Source organism: Colias croceus, chromosome 26, assembly GCF_905220415.1.
Source record: "Colias croceus chromosome 26, ilColCroc2.1".
Lineage (NCBI taxonomy): Eukaryota > Metazoa > Arthropoda > Insecta > Lepidoptera > Pieridae > Colias > Colias croceus.
The window spans coordinates 2,228,487-2,252,248 of record NC_059562.1 but is presented as its reverse complement, the minus strand read 5'-3'; the positions used below and the strand labels follow the sequence as shown (position 1 = coordinate 2,252,248).

At 32.1% G+C, this 23,762-nt stretch overlaps 1 protein-coding gene across 1 annotated transcript in view; it reads left to right on the top strand.

Moving 5' to 3' along the window:
• LOC123703487 (forkhead box protein P1) overlaps positions 1 to 23,762 on the top strand; it is a 70,812-nt gene that overhangs the window by 32,538 nt on the left and 14,512 nt on the right. The window contains exons 4-10 of the mRNA XM_045651502.1: positions 17,605 to 17,693; positions 18,739 to 18,841; positions 19,457 to 19,660; positions 20,007 to 20,115; positions 20,524 to 20,640; positions 21,260 to 21,368; positions 22,110 to 22,282. Of these exons, the coding sequence (XP_045507458.1) occupies positions 17,605 to 17,693; positions 18,739 to 18,841; positions 19,457 to 19,660; positions 20,007 to 20,115; positions 20,524 to 20,640; positions 21,260 to 21,368; positions 22,110 to 22,282 (904 nt within the window). The remainder of the gene's footprint in view (positions 1 to 17,604; positions 17,694 to 18,738; positions 18,842 to 19,456; positions 19,661 to 20,006; positions 20,116 to 20,523; positions 20,641 to 21,259; positions 21,369 to 22,109; positions 22,283 to 23,762) is intronic.

The window sequence follows — 23,762 nt, the reverse complement described above, 5'->3', positions numbered from 1 at the left end:
CAATAATATATTTTAAATAATGCGTCGTACTTTAATTAGTATGCAAATTTTGAGATCGTTTTTTGCACTATTATCTAGTTCTATTGAGTAATAGTTCAAATTTAAAAATAGATTTCAAAAAATAAGTATAACGGAACTTTTTATTACCTATGTAAAGACTAAAAATACCCAAGAATTTTCGTATACATAAATAAATTTACCTAAGTATATTTATGAACCAAGCTAATTTGGAAACGTTTAAAATACATCTAGGTTTAATTAAAAAAAAAACTCACCTTTGTATTTATTATTTTAATTTATATAACTAGTTAATTACTTTTTTTTGATATTTAAATGAAAATGAAATTATTTTGTTACTTTGTTCAGTACAAGGATTTATAAATAATATTATACAGTATTTAGTATATTTTACTTTTAATATATTGTCACGAAATACGTAGATATTTAATTCATAAAAGGATTTGGGGATGAAAGGCTGTACAGACTACAGAGGCGTAGAAAATACAAAATATACAAGGCTCTATACAAAACTCTACAACCCCAAAAATATGTTTCATTTGGCAACATTTACATAAAAACACAGTAAATATTTTAAAAGTAGGTCAACTGTTCATCATATCTTATCTGAATATAGAAAGACATAGTATAAAAAGTCACAATAGAATCACGTTGTTAAATATATAACACTCTCTTCCATATCCTAGTTTTATTCATTTCCATTTTTCTGCTATAGTCCTACATTGGCCGCGGACTGCCCAGGGATGTATCTCTATAGTGCAGTCATGGGCAGGCTGCGGCTGGTGTCCCACAACACATTAAGTTCTCTAAAGGGCCTCTGCGTGTTGTTGGTGTCCCCACGGACCTTCCATCGACCGGGTATCTTCCTTCTGGTGGTATCCGTGTATTATCGAGAGAAATAATAATAATCTCAACTATTTAGCATAGAGTTCGCACATTTTGTAATAAAATTAAACTCTTATTTTTTTATAATAATATAAAGAACTAGGATATTAAAGTTTTTGTACATAAAGTAGTGATAAAATATATTTTTGTAGTATGTTTTGATGAAATAAAAACTATTACGAATTAAATATTGTTCTATATATAATAATTAATAAATGAAACAATATTATTCATGTCTTAATTTACTGGAAATAGAATATTTAACAGAAATAAGCTCGACATATAATTTTATAGTAAGTTTTATAGCATACAAATGCTTTTTACATGAGATTACCTACATATTAAAGATTAGGAAAAAATCAAACCCGCGTCTTTTGCCTTTCAATCGCGGGTTCATATCCCGCCTCGAGAACGTTTTTTCTATTTTTTGGAAATTTCTCATTTATAGAGCTTTTGAACGTTATTAAACTATATATCAAATTCTATTTCTAGTTACTTCAGTTAACTTGAAGCCATAACATATTTACCTGTTACTGCCTGGTTGCTGGAAGAGATCGTTGCTAAGTGATAAGGCCGGCAAATACACTAAATTGCTTATTGATTTTATTTTTGTAGGTATACCTAAGATCGTTTAGTTGTATTAAGAGTTAATAAATAAATAAATATATATCTTTAAAATTTAAATTAATTATTCATTAAAATCATTGCACTTATTCATTAATTTTGAACCTAAACAACAGCCTTGGCCCTTGACTAAATTCTACATTTCCTGGATTAATTCAACATTTAAGACGTCATTACAAGTGATTATTATTAAATAACTTTAATTATAAATTACAATAGGCTATTACATTAAAATCCATACTAATATTATAAATGCGAAAGTAACTCTGTCTGTCTGTCTGTTACTCAATGACGCCTTAACTACGGAACCAATTTGCATGAAATTTGGTATAGAGAAATTTTGATACCCGAGAAAGGACATAGGCTACTTTTTACCCCGGGACATAGGATAAGTTTTATCTCGGAAATCCCCCGGGAACGGGAACTTTGCGGGTTTTGACTGCGTGGGCGAAGCCGCGGGTGGAAAGCTAGTAATTAATATTATGTTAATTGTTAAAAAACTAAAAGCACGTTACTCATAAAATTATTATATTGTCGCCGATCTTTAATCTCTGTCCGTTTAGAGCTAGCGCGCAAGAGCAACTTTTGTCTCCGCAACTATTTTGTCTCTCCCATCAACTCTATGGGCTAGTAAGAAAGTGCGCGCACGTAGCGACGCAACTTCCTAGGTTCAGAGTTGATGGGAGAGACAAAATAGTTGCTCTTGCGCGCTAGCTCTTAAAGTGGGTCAGTATAATAAGTCGATTACATACAAACATACAAGTGAAACTTATAAAACTAAACTTTTATAGGGTTAAAAAAAAAAAAAAAATTACACTTATATTAAATTTTTAAGTTTAATAACAATAATTACAACCGATTTCGTAAAGTAAGTGAAACTATGTCAATGCGTCTTTATTTTGAAATCTAATAGTCTAAAAATCTTTTAATCTGTTAGTAACAATACCTATACATAATATGCTTTTATATGTAAATAACTAAATACATTCAGTATTTTTGGATTCAAATGAATACGTTTTTATAAGGCTACTAGGTTTCCCCCCGCGGCTTCGCCCGCGCAGTCAGAGAAAAACCCGCATAGTTCCCGTTCCCGTGGGATTTCCGGGATTGCGTCATTTTCCCGGGATAAAAAGTAATTTCTCGGGCATCAAAATATATCCATACCAAATTTCATGTAAATTGGTTCAGTAGTTTAGGCGTGATTGAGTAACAGACAGACAGAGTTACTTTCGCATTTATAATATTAGTATGGACGTCATTAACATCTTGTATTGTTCCTGTTACTTAGATTCTTAAGGCATTAAACTTTTCATTTTCTCTTGCTGTTCCTTCAATTTATTTACAAGTAGGTACTTACATAAAATATATTGTTAAAATATTAAGTACCTAATCCATACTAATATTATAAATGTGAAAGTAACTCTGTCTGTCTGTCTGTTACTCAATCACACCTAAACTACTGAACCAATTTGCATGAAATTTGGTATGGAGATATTTTAATACCCGAGAAAGGACATAACCTACCTTTTATTGCGAAATATGTACCACGGGCGAAGCCGGGGCGGGCCACTAGTTATGTTATAAATGTGTATAATTTACGCGTAAAGTGATGAACGAATTGAATAATAAAAATCTTGATATTTTAGAAAAAGAGGATGCAATACTATGATGTTGAAAATAAATCAAAGGAAGGGAACAGAGAATGGATATTAATTAAAAATAAAATGTATACAGTTTCAGTGAATAAACATGCATTTAATCCAAGATTTTCCTACAATTTTTTATTTATTTTTATTAAACTTGTATTCATAAAACTCAAGTTATAAAATTATGAAGACGTAACCAATTAGTTTAAAACTAAAAGTTCGTTCAATTAGTGCATAAGTATGATTTAAAATCAGTCCAAAATTAGGTCATGCTTTGTGAAGAATGTAAAAACTTAAAACTAAAAATACTTGTTATTTTCATTTAGGTCATAAAATACAAGATCGAGATAACGGCGCTGTGAGATATTATTCGTTTGATGACAATCAGATTTTAATTACAAACTAGCCGCCCGCGACTCCGTCCGCGCGGAAAAATGAAGATTTAAATTCCAGGATAATAAGGTATAATTATATCAAGTTTCATCGAAATCGAACCGTTAGTTTTCACGTGATGCCTGAACATACAGACAGACAGACAGACAAAAATTTTTTTAATCACATATTTGGGTTTTGTATCGATCCAGTAACACCCCCTGCTATTTATTTTTTCAATATTTTCAATGTACAGAATTGACCCTTCTACAGATTTATTATATTATTATTATTATGTATAGATTAAGTAAATAAATGGTGTTTCTTCGATATGGTACAAGATTCTTAATATTTATAGATACACTTTTGTGTATCTCTTGATACATATTTTATGATTTAGAGTTTAAAAAATGTTGTTCTAGTCAATTTGGTTTCCATAAAATGTAGCCTTGTCAAAAATGCCATTTAGGGCTGATTTTTCAATCCTTGTCTAAAACTTATTCTTCGAAATTTCAAAAACGTATTGTACCTAATTGTCCGTATTTGACAGTTTACAGGTTACATTTTAATATGTTCGTGTTATACTTTATTGGACGGATAAATTTTAACCAAGGATTGAAAAATCGGCTCTATGTGTTTTAAAATTAATTTAAATGCAGGCATTCCTACATGGATGGTTATTACTTATTAGGCTATGTATAGGTAATATTGAAAGCTGTAGCATATCTTATTATTATTACAAAATAATTACTACGCTGTAGCCTGCGGCTTCACTTGCCTTCTCTGATAAAAACAGACTATAATAATTTTTCAAATTTGATACAGATCTGATCAACTGTTCTTGATTGAAAGAGTAACAAACATCCATCCATTTAGGGCTTTAAGCACATAGATTCTTCATTCACAAAGAAAATTACATCGAAATATTTTCACATATTTACGTTATTATAATTATTGCAGGAATATAAATATGATCTGTAAATCCTTTGATAAAAAAGGGGTATTAGTTAAATATCCGATTATAGTCTGTTTTCTTTATATCAATAGGTATCTACTGATATTATAACGCTGAAAAGTTAGTTTGGTTGTACGCGCTAATCTCAGGAAATACGCTTCCAATCCAATCCAATTTCAGTGTTAGATAGCCCATTTATCAAGAAAGCCTCATAGCCCATAGGCATATCTATATACCATCACGCTAAAACTAATGCTGCTGAGCAATGCGGGTAAAACCGCGGGGCACAGCTAGTAATATAAATAATAATATGTTTATTTCGTAAATCAGTGACAATTTAATGGTACGGGAGCTAGCAACGTTTAAAAAAAAGTCATTTTAGTATAGTTGGGTTTTTGATATACAGTTTCTCTTGCTATTTCGGTTAGAGTCCGGGTTGTCTGGCTGGCCGCAGTGGTTGCGTTTATTAGTGCGCATCTTATCTGCACAGGAAAATATCCCTAATTTAAAGTCATTTTTTAACGCGTAATTTTTAATCTTTTGCCTTTAGATAGATCCATCAGACATAATTTTTTTATTGCAAGACGTTTTTTTCGTTGTAAAATAGGTGCCATACGCAATTTTTATTTCAAAATAACTAAAATGTCATCGAAATAAGTGAAATTACATCAACATGAGTCCGCTTAAAAGGTAAGTAATAACTTTATTATTTATATTATATTATCCTTTTTTAATACTTATATTGAATAATTAGTAAACTAATATTTTTAATAGATGGTTTCATATTTATTACACTTTTGGGTATAAATATGAATTTGATGATATTTGTATTTTCTAGTGTTTGATTTTACGCGAGTATTATACATTTTGAAATTAAAGACTTGGGAAAATAATACAATGAAGAAATCGCGTTTAAAATCCGTTAAAAAGTCTTTAATTTCTTGATGATATTTGGTTTTTATCAAGTTTACATTAACGTCCTATTTGAGGTTCGTTGAGAAAAAGGAGGCGATATGGTAGATTGTTGCAAAAAAACTGTAAATAGTAAAATGAATATTATATATAGTATAAGTACCACAGTGATTACTTATCCTTCACTGGGACTCATGTTGATGGAATTTCACTTATTTCGATGATATTTTAATTATTTTGAAATAAAAATTGCGTCTGGCACCTATTTAACAACGAAAAACACGTCTTGCAATAAAAAATGTATGTCTAATGGATCTATCTAAAGGCAAACGATTAAAAATTACGCGTTAAAAAATGACTTTAAATTAAGGATATTTTCCTGTGCAGATAAGATGCGCACTAATAAACGCAACCACTGCGGCCTGCCAGACAGCCCGGACTGTAACCGAAATAGCAAGAGGAACAGCATATCAAAGAACCAACTATACTAAAATGCTCACTTGTCAACGTTGCTACCTCCTAGAATATAAACTCGACTCATTTTGAGGCGTGAAATAGATTTTGGTACATAGAGATTTTTTGATATGCAACATCCACGGAACATCAAATTTCAGATAAAATCTCTCAAATCTTATCATTATGGGTTTTGCTTATTAATGTTTTAATTTACTCAATAAAAATTCTTGCTATGATTTTTGCATTTAGAAATTTATATTCTTTAATTTGTGCAAGTGTATTTTTATCAACAACTAGCTGCGGCCCGCGGTTTCACTCACGTGGCTCCGCTCCTGTTGGTTTTAGCGTGATAATATACATTGTATAGCCTTCCCCGATAAATGGTCTATCTAACACCGAAAGAATTTTTTAAATTGGACCAGTCGTTCCTGAGATAAGCGCGTTCATACAAACAAACAAACTCTTCAGCTTTATACATAATATTAAGTATAGATTTTGTGTTATGCTCATTAAAAAAAAGCCAAATGTTTCTTATACAATTTACGTAATAACTCTGTTACAACTTATGTATTAGTAGGTATTGTTTGTTTTTTTTCTGAACGAGATAAATATCTTATTTGTTTTCCTGTTAGTTTTTATAACTTTATTTTTAAAATTCCTCAAGTCAATATCTTAATCAAATTGGAAATATAATGTAAAACAATTCAAAATTTGTAGATTGTTGATTACCGAGACAATTATTGCCCATACCTATAAATAGGTTTTTTTCAGGCGTTTATATTTTATTAATAAAGTACTTAATTCGAAAATAATTGGATTAATAACCCTATAAATCACAGAATCGTCTTTCATATACGATTTGTAAGCCATACTAAGCCAGATTACGCACTGAAAATATCTTTAAAAGGAAAAGCTGGAAAAGGAAAACCGTAAACCTGAATTCGTTAAAACGTAAAAATAAAACGTTCATACGTTTAATTAGCGGAGGAAAAACTTAAAGCTCTGTACATACTGGAGTGTAATATAAATCTTTATTAAGGTTCTATAGAGGTCTCTTAAAAGCGGGTAGGCGTGGTACTTTTCAGCGGGCTTCTCTGATTGGTCGGGGAGAATGGGGCGCTGTTCAGCGACTGCCTTCCTTGCGAAGTTTGCGAACATTTTTAATGAAATTCAGTAATTATCCTTCGATGCTTTTTAAATGATTTGTTTTATAAATTATTGATTTGCTGTGGGTGGTATGATGAAAGTTTTTTAATCGCGAAGTTTTAGGAAACCTATACGTGGGCTTATTTTTTCAATGTTTCATAATTTTTCATGGTAGATGCAAATAGTGTTGCCATGATTATCTGCTTCGATTTAAATCAAATAAACAGTACGTCTTATTTAAATACATTTTTATTTTAAAAAAAGTAGATACTAAATTAAATTATTTTGCATATTTCCTTTCAAAATTTTAGTCCTACTTTTTATGATAAAAATTGATATACATTACACCACCATTATTTATAAATTTATATTTACTGACCCATCAAAATAATTTACTATTGATTCCTTTATAAGTATTTCTCTTTCTTTTTCACGTTAAGAAAGAAAAGCAGTGACATTGATTGAAAAAGTTTAAGTTAGTGAGCTTTTATATAGGTTGTTTATACAAAAGTATTAGTTTTTTTTTTGTTTTTATAAATATCGTTTATTAAGAAGTGTTTGTCTAGTAATTATCTAACTGTGTTCTGCTTTGAACTACCAATGATTAGATAGATAGTCATCCTACTAATATTATAAATGCGAAAGTTTGTATGGATGTATGGATGTTTGTTACTCTTTCACGTAAAAACTACTGAACATATTACAATGAAATTTAGCACACATATAGAGGGTAACTTGGATTAACACATAGGATAGTTTTTATCCCGGAAATCCCACGGGAACGGGAACTATGCGGGTTTTCCTTTGCAAACGCGGGCGAAGCCGCGAGCGGAAATCTAGTAATTAATAATTGTTACTCGATTATTCATTTGATAATATCGACATGATTTGATTTAATGTAGTAGATAAATCTAAATCATCTAAATCTAAATAAATCTTTAAAAGTTCATTTTAAGATTTCATAGTATCTATAGAAAATCACTATGTATGAGAAATTCAAACCACTTTTTATACATTACACACATATTGAACGCAAAATTATATATCAAAAACGAATAAATTTATTTAAACAACATTAAAGTCATGTAAATAGGTAATGGTGCTTTCAAATTTATTTATCCAAAAAATCTTTTAAAATTTATTGATTCGTTTACTCAACGTTTATCAAAATAAATAAATTACAAAACAGATTAAACATGATAATTACTTAAATGTCACACGATAAAACCGAAAAATAAATGAGAAAAAATTTAAAATAATCGTTATCGGATTTCTTTTTGAAGAAAACATCACTCACGCTCGCAAAAATCAAACTTGAACACTGACAAAAACAACGAACTTGCAGCTCACTGAAACATTATAATCTTATCAATAATGGTTTAGTGGAATAATGTGTGAATACATAACAATATACAAATCGTTAAGACTATGACTGATATATTAGCTCTATATATCATTTGCTAGAGAAATTAATTAAAAATAAGTGAATAAATCTCGGGAAATCGATACAATTATATCAAGAGAGAAGAATTTACCTACTATGTTGTACGCAGTAAGACAGGTAAGTGATTTTTTGAAGTGAAACTTCTTTATCGGGGCTGGAAAAAAGTTTAGTGTAACATTTCTTTGTTACGCGTGACATTTTTCCGTTACGCGCCATCTTTTTCTTATCCCTACCACGCGTGATTCGACGTATTTCTGTAAAGTTGCACATAGTAAATTATTTTTTGAAAAATAAACTCATAAAGAAGTTTCACTTCTTACGTGTGTACACTAGTACACGCACACTTTTTTTTTAACTAGGTAATACCCCTTTACGCGTTGGTACATTATAATATTTTTCGTATTTTGTAGGTTTCTATATTAATATTAGCTTCAAAGGAGAAGTATTTACTAATTAGTGCTTAACGCTGAAATCTCGTTAAAGTATTTACCTACGTTAATATTTTAAATCGCACAATTTAAGTGTGTATTTGTTTTCAGCGTTTTTCAACAATTTAGAAGTAACAAGTTATAAGACATCCACAATCATAGAAACCTTTTCTAATTTCAATATCTTAAGAATGGGAAATATTTAAAGAACACAAAAAAATCGATTCGACTTTCGCCTAAACACCTTTCGGGTGAAAGACGTGGGTTCGAATCCCGCCTGGGGATCGAATGTTTTCTATCCTTTAAAAAATTCACTTATAAAGCATTCGAATGCTATAAAACTAGAATACCAAAATCATAATTAATATTCTTAAAAACTAGCCTCGTTTTTTGGATTCGTACCAAGGTATTCGTAGCTTGTTGAATAAGTTCTGATTAGTTGGTAACTATTACCCTATTTGAAAAAAAGAAAGAATTTTTCATTCATTATAGGTACCTAGCCCCGAAAATCCTACGGGAACGGGAACTATGCGGGTTTTCCTTTGATTACGCGGGCGAAAAACTACTTACTATCTATAAAAATAAGTCGGGTTTTCCATCCTGACGCTATAACTCCAGAATGCACGAACCGATTTCCACGGTTTTGCATTCGTTGGAAAGGTCTCGGGCTCCGTGAGGTTTATAGCAAAGAAAAGGTGTCTCTCTGGTGGCGAAACGGAGTTCGCCCGGTTTGCTAGTGTACATATTTATCCCAAATTTAAGACTTATAATTAAAATTTTATTCAAGCAATTTGATACTCAAGTTCCAATTGTTTTAATATAAGTGTATGTATGTACTTTACAAACATGGCATGTTTACGAAACATCGCCGTTCAACAAACCGCACTTGTGTTTTTTGTAAAAAACAAAACAATGTAATCCGATAACTAAACATTAGTCATGTATGACGCGTTGGTTATTTAGTAAAGTTTACATTATTGAGAAATAATAAAAAATATATCTTAGGTAGATGTATTAAACAGAACGATTTGAAGTTTATTATAATCGTTAAAAATTGAAATTCATCAAAAAAGGAGTGATTTTTCTGCTCTCTAACTGAATATAGTATTTGTAATATTATAAACTTGGAGTGTTTGTTTGCTTGAACGCGCTAATCTCAGAAACTGCTTGTCCGAAAAATTATTTTAGTGTTAGATAGCCCATTGATTGGGGAAGACTGGTAGGGTATATCATCACGCTAAGACCAATAGGAACGGAGCATTGCAGATAAAACTGCGGAGCTTTGATAAGTCTAGGCCACAGAATAAAAACTAGTAGCCTAGCTATCTAGACCTAGGAATGCCTTAGAAATTAGTTAAATTAGATACAATAGAAGCTCAAACAATAAACAAAATCTATACTAATATTATAAATGCGAAAGTAACTCTGTCTGTCTGTCTGTTACTCAATCACGCCTTAACTACTGAACCAATTTGCATGAAATTTGGTATAGAGATATTTTGGTACCCGAGAAAGGACATATGCTACTTTTTACACCGGGAAATAGGATAGGTTTTATCCCGGAATTCCCACGGGAACTATGCGGGTTTTTCTTTGACTGCGCGGGTGAAGCTACGGGTGGAAAGCTAGTATGTACTATATGAATAAATATGTAGTTAATCTTTTTTTTTTAATGACTTATATCTTGATTTAAAACAAGCAATCAATCATATCGATTGCATGTCTTTGACCTTCACAGACAAATTGATTAAAATTAAAATTATTTGTGCAATAAACATAATATTTACTTCCGCGAAATAAGCTGGATTATATAATATGTTGATCATCGTATCACATATGTTTACTGTATCACGTATCGACTGTTATTTGTAAACGTGCCTATTTAGATAAATAATAATGTTTATTTAGTTTAAAATCATGATTGAAGCCGGAAGTAAGGTTTAAGTTAGTAGAAGCCAACCCTTAATTAACAGTTATTTTGAACATGTTTTTTAAGTAAAGGCAACACCTACAGACCAAGTATTTAAATTTTTTGGAGTGAATTGAGGGTAAAATTCGCAAAATTGAGGGTCGCGTCATAGCAATACCGTCACGTCATAGAGTAAGGTGATGAAGAAGTTTCACTTCTGACATCCACATGTCAGAAGTGAATGTCAGAAGTGAGCCCACGCTCGCAAGCACGTTCTTTTATTTCTGACTTTCTTCCCATAAAAATAACATTATGGATCTTGATTTTAGTCGTTTTTCCTGTTGATAATTCATATTATATTGACAATTTGGATTGAGATATAAAACTGAAATGACTAGAAGCCTTCATTATTTCATTATTCATTGATTTCATGACAAAAGAAGAGCTTTATAAGTATACTCAGCTTGCATTGGAAAAATTGTATCTCTACTTTAATGAAATAAATAAAGGGCTATATATTCGTTGTTTGGATCTACTGGTATATTTCTTTTGTTCCCTTTTCTAATACGTAGTATGTATTTCATCAAAAACAATAGAAAAAACCCCTTTTAATAACTCATATGTTGAAGTAAGTAAGAAGTAAGGCTTTAAAAAACAACAACAAAAATCGTAACTATGTGTAAATGTTTGCATGAAAAAGCTAGATATGTATTGTGTTTTTTTTATAATAGTCATGAGAATTAAATACATAATGAGTCCACTTGCATCTAACTATATTATTTTTAAGTGACGTTTGTATTTTATGAAAATATTACGTAAGTGCTTGAATACATTCGAGTCACTTTTTTATATTGAAACTAGCTTTCCGCCCGCGACTTCCCCCGCTTCGTCTAAAACCTAATAAAATATATACTAAAACCTTCCTCGAGAATCACTCTATCTATTTAAAAAAACCGCATCAAAATCGGTTTCATAGTTTTAGATAGCATACATAGAGACAAGGATATAGGGACAGAGAAAGTGACTTTGTTTTATGCTACGTAGGTAGTGACAAGATCGACTTAGAATAAGCTAGTTTTTTAAGCAAATAATTTAAAACATAACAGGAACGATTATTATCCCATCAACTGCATTGTAACCTTTATTACAATGCAGCTATTTAGTCATATTAATCTATCATAGATTGTTTTTATCAATAATAGGGATGTTTATAAAAATAGTACTGTGACATAGTTTACATTGAACACTTGCTAGATGTTTATATAGTTCCTTCAAAACATGCCTCTTAAGCATTGGGTGAGCTCATAGTTCAAACATGTTTGTTACTTATAAACACATATATACACATAGGTACATGTTGTAATAACATTTTAGGTCGGTTATACACTGATTGTGGACTGCAGTATTTAAGAGGCTGACAACACCAAATTGAAGTTATTTGAGCAGTTTTTTAAGAAAAGATATTTATTCTAGCCCATTAAAAAAATATATGTTACCTAATAATTATCATATTTCGAAGAAATCAAAATCAAAAAGTCTCAAATTTCAAAATCATCATTATACGATTCTATGTCTTTATTTTTTTTGTCTTACGGGTCTGCAATTTAAAACACGAAGTCAACATATTCATACCTGAAACTCTAACGAGTCATATTTCGCATATGACCCACACTTTTCCTTAAATCACTTACCTATTCACATTTCACATATTAAATTTGAGACAGAGATAGAGTTAGCATGTTTGAATTTAATCTTTGATCACGTTTTAGCCAATTTCAAGAAAACTAGTAAATTTTGACGCGTATTTGCTTCATAAAAAACGCTTATATCGATATTGATTTTATTCCTGTTAATTGAATGATTTTTCGAAAAGCTTTTGATAAGACGTTTTCACTCTGGGCCTTTTTTTACCATATTATTATGCTACTTTTAATTTTTATATAATAACAACAGGAACAATTCTTTAAAAGAGCATTTTTTATATAAATTACAATGTTATGTTGGAAAACATTTCATGATGGAAAAAAAAATCATATTAAAAATAATAAAGTGTAAACACATAAATATTACAATCATTAAAATATCTTTATTCTTATATAATAGCTAGAGAGCTAGCGCAAAGCTACCTGTATGTATTTGACCAGACCTGGATTTTTGTGTGTTGATTCCCCTATACCTACTATACATGAGATGAGGAGTCACTAAGCCCAGAGTGGTGGACGGGGCAGGCCCTCAGGTTAGACAGTTGGAAATTTTTGGCGAACTTTGAAACCATTTGACCACGTCTGCCATTTTGATATATGAAAATAGATTATTATTATTATCGGAAAATAACAATGGCAGACCATTATCACGCGGATAACATTCTGGCAGACACTTATGAAAGTGCTGAAAAAAATACAATTTTGAAAGTAATTGACCAGATCTGCCATTCATATATTTTATAAAATATATGAATGGCAATAGGGTCTTAAAAACTTATTTTCGAAACGGCAGACATTTTCATTGCGTACAGACTTCAGCAGACAACAAAACTTATAGCTACTGCATGGTCAGATCTATGCATGTACTATCTGTGTAGCTATCTTTTTTCTCTATATATCACTATTATTCTCACTCTAGAGTCTAGCCTATAGTATTTTTATTTTATATAGTTACTAGCATTCAAATAGTCTAGGGTTTATATCTGAGAGGGCTCTTTTCGTGTCCCACTCAAACGGTTATTGCTAGATGTTTTCAGTATCACTTTCATGCAAAAGTTAAAAATTGATACGCTATAAAAAATCTTAATAATAATAATTACGCTTCACAGCAAGAAGAAATGAACCATAATATGTACCCGCACAAAGTCGATATTGTGTTGCCTACCGTATATTCTATACCTACCCTTAATGGCTAAGGTTGTACCTTTGATAATTATTACCAAACTAATAAACCGAGTGATGCGAAATAACCATAATTCTTTTAGAGTTTGATAAAATGATCAGGCAGGTATTTTCTTTAATTCTTCTCTAAATTCTCGGCTACTAAGTTTTATTGTTGAAATTATTCTTAATCGCGTAAAAATAAATAATCATATCATGGAAAACACTTTTCATTTGTTTTTTGACTTTCACGCTCAACTACTGTACAATAATTACGTTGTTTCGTTATTTTGACGAGTAAACGCAGGAAACATAAATTGTGAACGCTCAGTCGGGGAGTGGTCCGTTGTATCGTTTTAGATAGATTGTATATTTTGTATCTGTAGAATTGGAATCAAAGCTATGTATATATATATATGTCCTCATTCTTTTCTTATCAGATTGTTGATCCCAATGCGAATGCATCACTTAAATTTTATAAAAGACAATTAAGAACATCAAAAATAAAGGGATACGTAAATATTTCACAGTGCAATATATTATGTAATTATACATTTATGAAAAAATAATTACATCAGATTTAATAATCGCAATTGTTTTGAATATACATAATATGAATAAATGATTACATCATAATAATAATAATCACAATTGTTTTATTTCCCATTTGTTGCAACCCTAGCATATTTTCATGTAGCAGCAGAAGTACCTACACTGGCGGCGCGGCGGCTCGTGCGACATCAAAGGCATTGCCTAAACTAGGAAATACTTCAAATTTATAAATTTTATTATTCCGTATTATTATTAAGATTTTTTAGGCTATTATAGCGTAGTAATTTTCACTTTTGCATGAAAGTGATGCTGAAAACATCTGGCAATAACCGTTTGAGAGGGACACGAAAAGAGCCCTCTCAGATATAAACCCTAGACTATTTGAATGCTAGTAACTATATAAAATAAAAATACTATAGGCTAGACTCTAGAGTGAGAATAATAGTGATATATAGAGAAAAAAGATAGCTACACAGATAGTACATGCATAGATCTGACCATGCAGTAGCTATAAGTTTTGTTGTCTGCTGAAGTCTGTACGCAATGAAAATGTCTGCCGTTTCGAAAATAAGTTTTTAAGACCCTAATAAATAAAATATATGAATGGCAGATCTGGTCAATTACTTTCAAAATTGTATTTTTTTCAGCACTTTCATAAGTGTCTGCCAGAATGTTATCCGCGTGATAATGGTCTGCCATTATTATTTTCCGATAATAATAATAATCTATTTTCATATATCAAAATGGCAGACGTGGTCAAATGGTTTCAAAGTTCGCCAAAAATTTCCACCTGTCTTACCTGAGCGCCCGCCCCGTCCACCACTCTGGGCTTAGTGACTCCTCATCTCATGTATAGTAGGTATAGGGGAATCAACACACAAAAATCCAGGTCTGGTCAAATACATACAGGTAGCTTTGCGCTAGCTCTCTAGCTATAAATTACTAATAAATAAAAAATAAATTTAAATAGCTCATAAAACCTTGAAGAGAATTTATTAGTCTGTCTGTGTTAGACTTAAATTTTTATAAATCGAGCAGAAGTAAATATGTAGTGTTTGTTTTGTAATAAAATAAGTTAAATACAATAAAATATTCATGTTTACTGTCTGTGACAACAAATTATATAGGCAATGCGTTATATCAACATAGTTATTTGAAAGACAAAATTATTGTTTTTTAACGTTTGTAGAATTGTGTGTACACGGTTTTAATTTTGTACTTTAATTTCAGCATAATTAATATTATTTTCTGGAAATAACTACACTTCTGTATGTAACCTATTCTTCTATAGGTAGCTGAAGAGTTGATTGGTTTAATACGCTAATATCAGTAACTACGGGTCCGATTTGAAAAAATCTTTTAGTGTAGATAGCCCGTTATTTTATCAAGGATCTATTATTAGGGGCAATGTGCTGGGGCAAAGCTATTTCTACTTATGAAATACTAGATTTCCGCCCGCGGCTTCGCCCGCGTTATCAAAGGAAAACCCGTATAGTTCCCGCTCCCGTGGGATTTCCGGGATAAAACCTATCTTATGTGTAAATCCAAGTTATTTATGTGTGCAAAATTTCATTGTAATCGGTTCAGTAGAATTTGCGTGAAAGAGTAACAAACAGTAAACACACACACATCCTCAAAAACTTTCGCATTTATAATATTAGTAGGATAAGCTATAGATATCTATGTGATATTCTAAGATGGATGGAGGATGTTTTAATCGAATCGAAAAGAAATAGAAAAGGCTTTTTTAATTCGAATTATTTTAATTTGAACATATTTAAACTAAGAATAAAGAGTTAATTCTCAATTAAGATTTTTTTTCTTCAAACATTATAAGGAAAATTGTATTAATATAAAAATTAAAAATGTTATTTTGACAAGTACAAATTGCAGTGAAATACAAATTTATAAATAAAATTGATTACATATTATAATATATTTTTCACAAATCCCTGTTCCATAAATCATATTTGTTGACTATAAAAACATAATAAATATAAATATATAAACACAGGTATCCTTAGTTAAGAAGAAGTTGATTTTTATTCGTTAAATATTTCAATCCATACGTTGGGTTTATCTATAGTCTATACCACAGACTAATAATAATATACTACGTATACAAGTCTACACTAATATTATAAAGCTGGATAGTTTGTTTGTTTGAACGCGCTAATCTCAGGAACTACTGGTCCGATTTGAAAAATTATGTCGGTTTTAGACAGCCTATTTATCGAGGAAGGCTATACGTAGGCTATATTATATCATCACGCTTAGACCAACAGGAGCGGAGCCACGCGGGTGAAACCGTGGGGCCCAGCTAGTTTCAAATAAATTGTCTTGTGAAGCAACGCATTAAAATTTTTACGATAAGCAAATAATTTATTTAGCCACATTGTTAAAGCTTGTCTGAATAATTATGAAATAAGTATGTTCAGATAATTTTAGATGATGAGATTTTAAAACCGCTCCGGTTAAAACGTCAAAATAATTACGTAGGTAGGTACTCAATAATAATAAACTTTTACAGCAGAATGTTGTTAATTAATGAAATAAATACAAAATAAGACAAGAGAATTCTAATTAACGGCATCGTTATTTAAAAATAATTAAACACTTTTATGTGACTAATATCCATTTATATGTACAATAGATAAAAAAATAAATTAAATCGTTCTAATTTTATAAACGCGAACAATTTTACAAATTTAAGGATGTATATCTGTATGTTTGATACTCTTTCACACGGAAACTACTGAACGGATTTTGATTAGTGGCACTATAGGTAGGTACATTGCTTTTGACGAAATTTAATGCGTGCGGCATAGCTAGTGATTTAAACCAATCCAAAAACAAGGAGAATAATACTTTAAACTGGCTAGGACATCATCATCACCACCACCATTATTAGCATCATCATATTTAATAATATGTCAAAAGGACTGTAAAAGATAATAACCTTAACTTGTCTAATAATTTTGTTGTGGACCCCAAAATACAGGCTGTCCTTGTTTGGGGTCCAAATGTTACACGTTTGTACCTAACCCACAAATTGTTCAATAAATGATTTTTATTTTTATTTTTTATTATTTATTAATTCTACAGATTACCTTGTATTACACCGAATGTATTAACTATTAAGTATATAATACTTAATTATCGTACTATATACATATTTTGCATTTTACCTTACTCCCCGTAGTTGCCTGGCAGAGATCACTGCAGAGAGATAAGACAGTTGTCCCTAAAGAAAATCGATCAGTGAAACAGATGTACCTATGCGTAATTCCTTACCTTACCCCACAAGAGAACACGGGACACTCTATTTACAATAAAGCGTAAAAGATGAAATAAAATACATCAATATACAACTAGTCTTTTTTTCATCATCAGGGTCCGGAGCCAGCTCTAAACTCAAGTCCGGGTGGTGCTGCGAAGCCGCCGCCACTCAACTCCTTCGAGCTGGACCGCTGTTTGGACAGGTAACATTAATTTCTTAAATAAAACAATTATAAATAAACCCAGGAATAGAAAATAGGACCTACACAAAAGCTTTAAAAGACCCTGGCAACTTTTCCAGAGCACATTTGGGTTACCATATTTTTAAATCATCGCTATATTTACTAAGAAAAAAAAATCAAATGCTAATATTATAAATGCGAAAGTAACATCTGTCTGTCTGTCTGTTACTCAATCACGCCTAAACTACTGAACCAATTTTCATGAAATTTGGTATGGAGATATTTTGATACCCGTGAAAGGACATAGGCTACTTTTTATCCCGGGAAAATGACGCAATCCCGGAAATCCCACGGGAAAGGAAACAATGCGGGTTTTTCCTTGACTGCGCGGGCGAAGTTGTGGGCGGAAACCTAGTATTTACTAAAAAAAATCAAATTAATGTTTTATTTATTAAAAAATATGTTTAATTATTTAAAAGAATGACGCGTAAACCAAGAATTCGTTCAGTTTTCTAGCATAATCTTATTAGTTATTTACTTTGCTTTGGTGAAATCATCAGACGTGTGCAAATAGGTGTGTACATGACTCAAATCGGTCATGACAGAATGCCGTTATTTATGCTGTGGAAATCAGTTTAAAGTTTAAATATCGGTTTTATGGTATTTAAAGTTATTACCAAATTCTAAACGGTGGCTTTCTCAATCTGGTGGTGGAGGTAGAGATTTTTCACTTGTTATTTATATTCGCACATAGTAGAATTTTTCGTTTTGATATACTGTTTGAACTATGTAGATATTGTTAAGTTTTTTGAGATTTCACTCAACTTTTTTTATAATCTATATATTTTCATAATAATTTGCGAAGATTTTACGTATAGATCGATGCTAAATGTGCTTCTATGTGCTTTTCCAAATGTACTGTTCGTCGACATATGTCAGGTGGATTATGGCCTATACCCTCATAGGAGGCCCGTGTCACAGCAGTGGGAACATAGGGCAGATGATGATGACTCAAATGTAGGGTAACCCAATAGTAACCTATCACCAAAAACCTTACACTCAACAGAGACGAGTCCGGGAGGTGGGGCGACGCGGCGCGGCGTCGCCGGCGCAGCTCGCCCCCCCGCCGCTCGCCGCCACGGGAAAATGAGCCGCTTTCATTGGCTAGGGTGAGTTTTAGCTTATAAGTTTTTTGTTGTACTAGTCACTAGCGTATTTAAAAGCTAGTAATTGATCAGGGTTTAGGTTTATAATCGGCGATACTTGAAAAATAAAAGATGATATTATGGTCATTGGTCAGGGTAAAGCTGCCTATTCAGGTCAGCGAAAGTTAATCAGCTGTTTAATTAAAAGCGTAGGCTTTTTATTAAATTTCGCCTTTTAAATGAAGACATGAGATAATGCGTTTTTTCCATATATTTAATAATATAATGCACTGATAAGCTACATAATATAAACAAGAGTATTTTTTTTTCATTTTTACTACGGAAAATTTCATTAAAATTTACATTTTTTCGAGTCAGTCACAGCTAGGTTCACTTGAACCGTAACGGGCAAAGCCGAAAAGCGTTATAAATAAATAAATTAGTTGGTCACTCACTAGATTTACAAATGTAACAGCCCAATTTATCTTTTGGACAAAACCTAATCATTGAAGCAAGACAATCGAGTATCCCCACATAACAAAATATAAGTTAAACCTCTATTTACCATTTCACCACAATTCCATAAAAACCAAATCTCAAAATCACATTTTCATACAAAGCATAATATACCATAATCAGGCCTCCGCCCCCACATCCCCAACCGGCGGCTCCACACAATCGAGCCCCGCGCCCGCGTCCCCTGCCGGCAGCGGCACCGCGCCCCGCTCCCCTCTGCCCCTGGTGGCCCCAGACCTGCTGGCGATGCAGCTGCTCGACCAGCACTCGCAGCTGCAGGCGCTGATGAAGCAGCGGCTGTTCCACCAGCATCATATGCAGAAACAGGTGAGGTTCAAGAAAAAGGTCCACATGTTGTACTTCGTGTGAAGTTGGAAGTACTCTTTATGATATGATATAAATGTATCTTTAGTTTCAAATCAAAGTAAGTAAGTCCAATGTCCATCTATGAAATAATAATTAGGTTTAGTTTCTTTTACTCTTCTTCTTTTATTCTTCTTCTCCCTTTCTCAATTTATTATGAGAACTCGTTTAGAACTATTAAATTATGGCAAATGCCTTATTTTATTTAGCCAATTTCTTTAAAAAAATCTTGAGTGTCCATTGCATCTCAAACATGAAAGAGTTGATTTTTTTATTTCTATATCAACAAATATTTATTTAATTTCTCTAGCACATGTCATCCGAGGCAGCCAAGCGCTTAGAGCAATCTCGGTTGCAGGACCAGATAAATCTGAATTTGCTCTCACAATCCCACCTCCAGCCTCCAGACAGTTCACCAGGTAAGACTGGCATCAATATTTATTCTAAAACTTATAACTGATTCAATAATTTCAAGTAATATAAATTTAGTTATTTAGTCTAATTGAATTGTTTAATTAATTGTTAATTTCATTTATAAATATGATATGCCTAGTATCTTGGTAGCCGTTTGAACTTGTTTGCATCTTACCTTCTGTTTTGACCTAATTCTGGATTTCTTATGCATTAATTAGACCACTGTTACAGACATCAAATCATCAAATCAACAAACTACTTATCTACATAAAAATACTTCATTATTATTATAAAAATCTCTTACATTTGTCACATGATGATATTTTTGTGTCCTTCCTAATATTTCCCTTATACACCCCTTTCCTCAAACATCTATACCTATTTGCCCTTATTTCATGTTTCTTTATCTCCAGGGTCTCTCCAGCAGCAGCTGGGAGCCCAGCAGCAGCAGCTCGTGCAGCAGCTGCAGGCTGTGCAGCGTCAGTACTTGATGCATGCACCACTTTCTGTACCACCAAACGCGCCGCCTGGTGAGTGGTAGAAATATGTGGATTTTAAATGGAATAGTCTTAATTCTTATTGAGATTTGGGTGAATTAAATAGAATTTTATTTTAACTATTCTGGATATTATAACTTAGTTAACTTGATATAATTTTACTGCGACTGGCATTAACTTGATATTATAGTACTCGGATTGGAGTAAAATTGACATAAATAATATCAAGTAAACAAGTGATAACTGCGTTAAAAACAACCGACTTCAAACTTGCACTTGACAAAAATGCTCATAAAATAAAAACTACTTGGCCCATCCAAATATAATTTTTATGGGACCAATTCGACACCATCCCGCATCGAACAAAAAAAGAATCACGTAAATCGGTTCAGAAACCTCGGAGTAATCTGTGTACATAGGTACATAAAAAAAAAACATACCGGTCGAATTGATAACCTCCTCCTTTTTTTTGAAGTCGGTTAACTAGAAAGAGGAATTTAAGTTTCTGACGTTTTAATTTACGAAGGTTAATTTCAATATCGAACTTTCCCTGAACAAAACTAATTATTTGACAACAATAGGCTACTTTACTTAAAATTTTGTCAGCATTTAGTTTTATCGTCAATTCTATTTGAAATTTATTTTATCCTAGGTTTAATGCTATGGGGTAGTGAAATAGAAGAGCACCCTCTATACGGAAGGGGTGTGTGCAAATGGCCCGGCTGTGATGCTCTGGCCGAAGATTTTCAAGCTTTTTTAAAGTAAGTTATTTCTATTTATTAAGATCATATCTAAATTAGCAATATTTTCAAGCTTTTTTAAAATTATTTTTATATTTACTAAGATAATATCTAAATTATCGTCGACACCTATAGTGTAATAAAATTAAAAATTAAAATGTTAAACAATCACATTTATCTCCATATTTATTATGTAATATCGGATTGCATAATTTGAAGATTTAAATTAGTCTTGTGATCATTAATATTAATATATTATATTACATTTTTTTATAATTTTTTGAAAAAGAAAAATTGTATCGTTATCGAATCATCTCTTCTAGGAGAGTTTATAGGTAGTTAAATTGAAGTCAAAATGCTTGTTAGTAACAAGTTGTTACTATACATACTACATAACATATAATTATTTGTACATTTTAATTGTCACTGATATCTTCGTAACATTTTGTTATTGTAAATTTTTACTATCATGGGTCATTGATATTTTTGGTTTTATGGCATTCAAATGTTTTAAAAATATAAATTTATAAAGAATAGAAAAAATTCGATCACGAGGCGGGACTTGAACCCGCATCCTTTCGCGCCATTCCGAGACGGATGCCTGACCAACTCGGCCACTCGTGAAAACGAGTAGGATGACTAGGATGACGAGGGGATGCGGGTTCGAGTCCCGCCTCGTGATCGAATTTTTTCTATTCTTTATAAATTTATATCATGGGTCACTTTTACAATTTGTGCAAATAAATGATTTATTTGCACCAGGCATCTGGAAGCAGCCCACACGCTGGACGACCGCTCTGCAGCTCAAGCCCGCGTGCAGATGCAGGTGGTCGCTCAGCTCGAGCTGCAGCTGCGCCGCGAACGGGACCGCCTTGCGGCTATGATGCGGCACTTGCATGCAGCTCGCGACTCGCATCACCATAAGATGCCGCATGGTGAGAGAGTTATGACGTTTTATAGCAGGATTATTTCCAGTGTGCGAAAGTGATGGATAAGAAGACCTATACCAGGTGGAAATCGGTCAGCTGATTAGCGAAGTTTCCTTACAAAGTCCAATTTATTTTTTACGAATTCAGCAAAGTTGTAGAACAAAAGTTGTTCAGTTTCATGAGTAGAAGCTCCTGTCAAAATGCGTCTGACGTCTTACCAGTCACCCTGTATATAAAGAAATTAATAAAATTGTTTTATTTCAGGACATGTGTTCCCATACGGAAGTTACAATATAATATAATTATACAAAATTAAAATTAAAGAAAAATTAGAGCATCATTTATATTCCCGTGACTTCATATTTCTACTACTACTTCATCACATACTTCTTAACATTATAAACGCTATACATAAAACGTTGAATTTTATGTACAGTACACCCAAAATTTCTCTCCATAAACACTTACCAAAGACATACGTGTTATGTACATATTATATTTTTTACCATTACACAAATAATAATTATCCTTGTCATATCATATACACTAAAAATAGAATTTATACCCATCAACGCATACCATTTACAATACCCAAAATTTTCATACTACGGCTAAAAGATCAAGTGTTGTTCCAAGACTTACAGCTTATTTCATCCCCTTTAAGTTTTTTCACATTTATAAAGGGAGGTTCAATTTTCTCTACAAGGTCAGTGCCGTCTTTACCATAGGGGCACAGGGGGCCAGTGCCCAGGGCCCCCCATCGTCAGGGGGCCCCCCTGGAGGAGATGTAGGACTGACAATTTTTCTCACATAAATCTCAAAATATTTTATTAAAAAGCAATACAGCTTTTTATTGCCAGAACGTCAGATCATTTTCAGATTTATTCGAATCAAAACATCTATGTTATTACAAGGTTATTACATGGAATAATTCGAGTGATTCGAACACCATTATAATTAACTTATCAGACATTTACTCGAATTATTTATTTACTTATTAACGTAATATAATATATTTTTACTTGAATCATTTTGAGATTTATGAAAATTACTAACAAGTCTAAGTTTACAGAATAGCATACAAGGGCGTTGTGACAAAACTTTAATCTCTGGGCCTCTAGACAAGTGGCAGAAACGCTAGAGAATAGAATCCACTATTGATACTAATTGATATAAGCTTATGACGTTTTGCTAATGTTTCGGTCACACTACCGAGGACGACGACGACCACGACCAAAATTCCCATCCAGTCGAAATTTGGTGAAATTATTAAAAACACAATCTATACTTAATATAATAAAGCTGAAGAGTTTGTTTTTTTGTTTGAACGCGCTAATCTCGGGAACTACTGGTCCGATTTGAAAAATTATTTCGGTGCTAAATAGCCCACTTCTTTGGCAAGATTATAAGATACCAAAATCGTTGAATTACTCCATGACGTTACGGTATTGTTATGATGCGACCTTGAAATTTTACTCTCAACGCG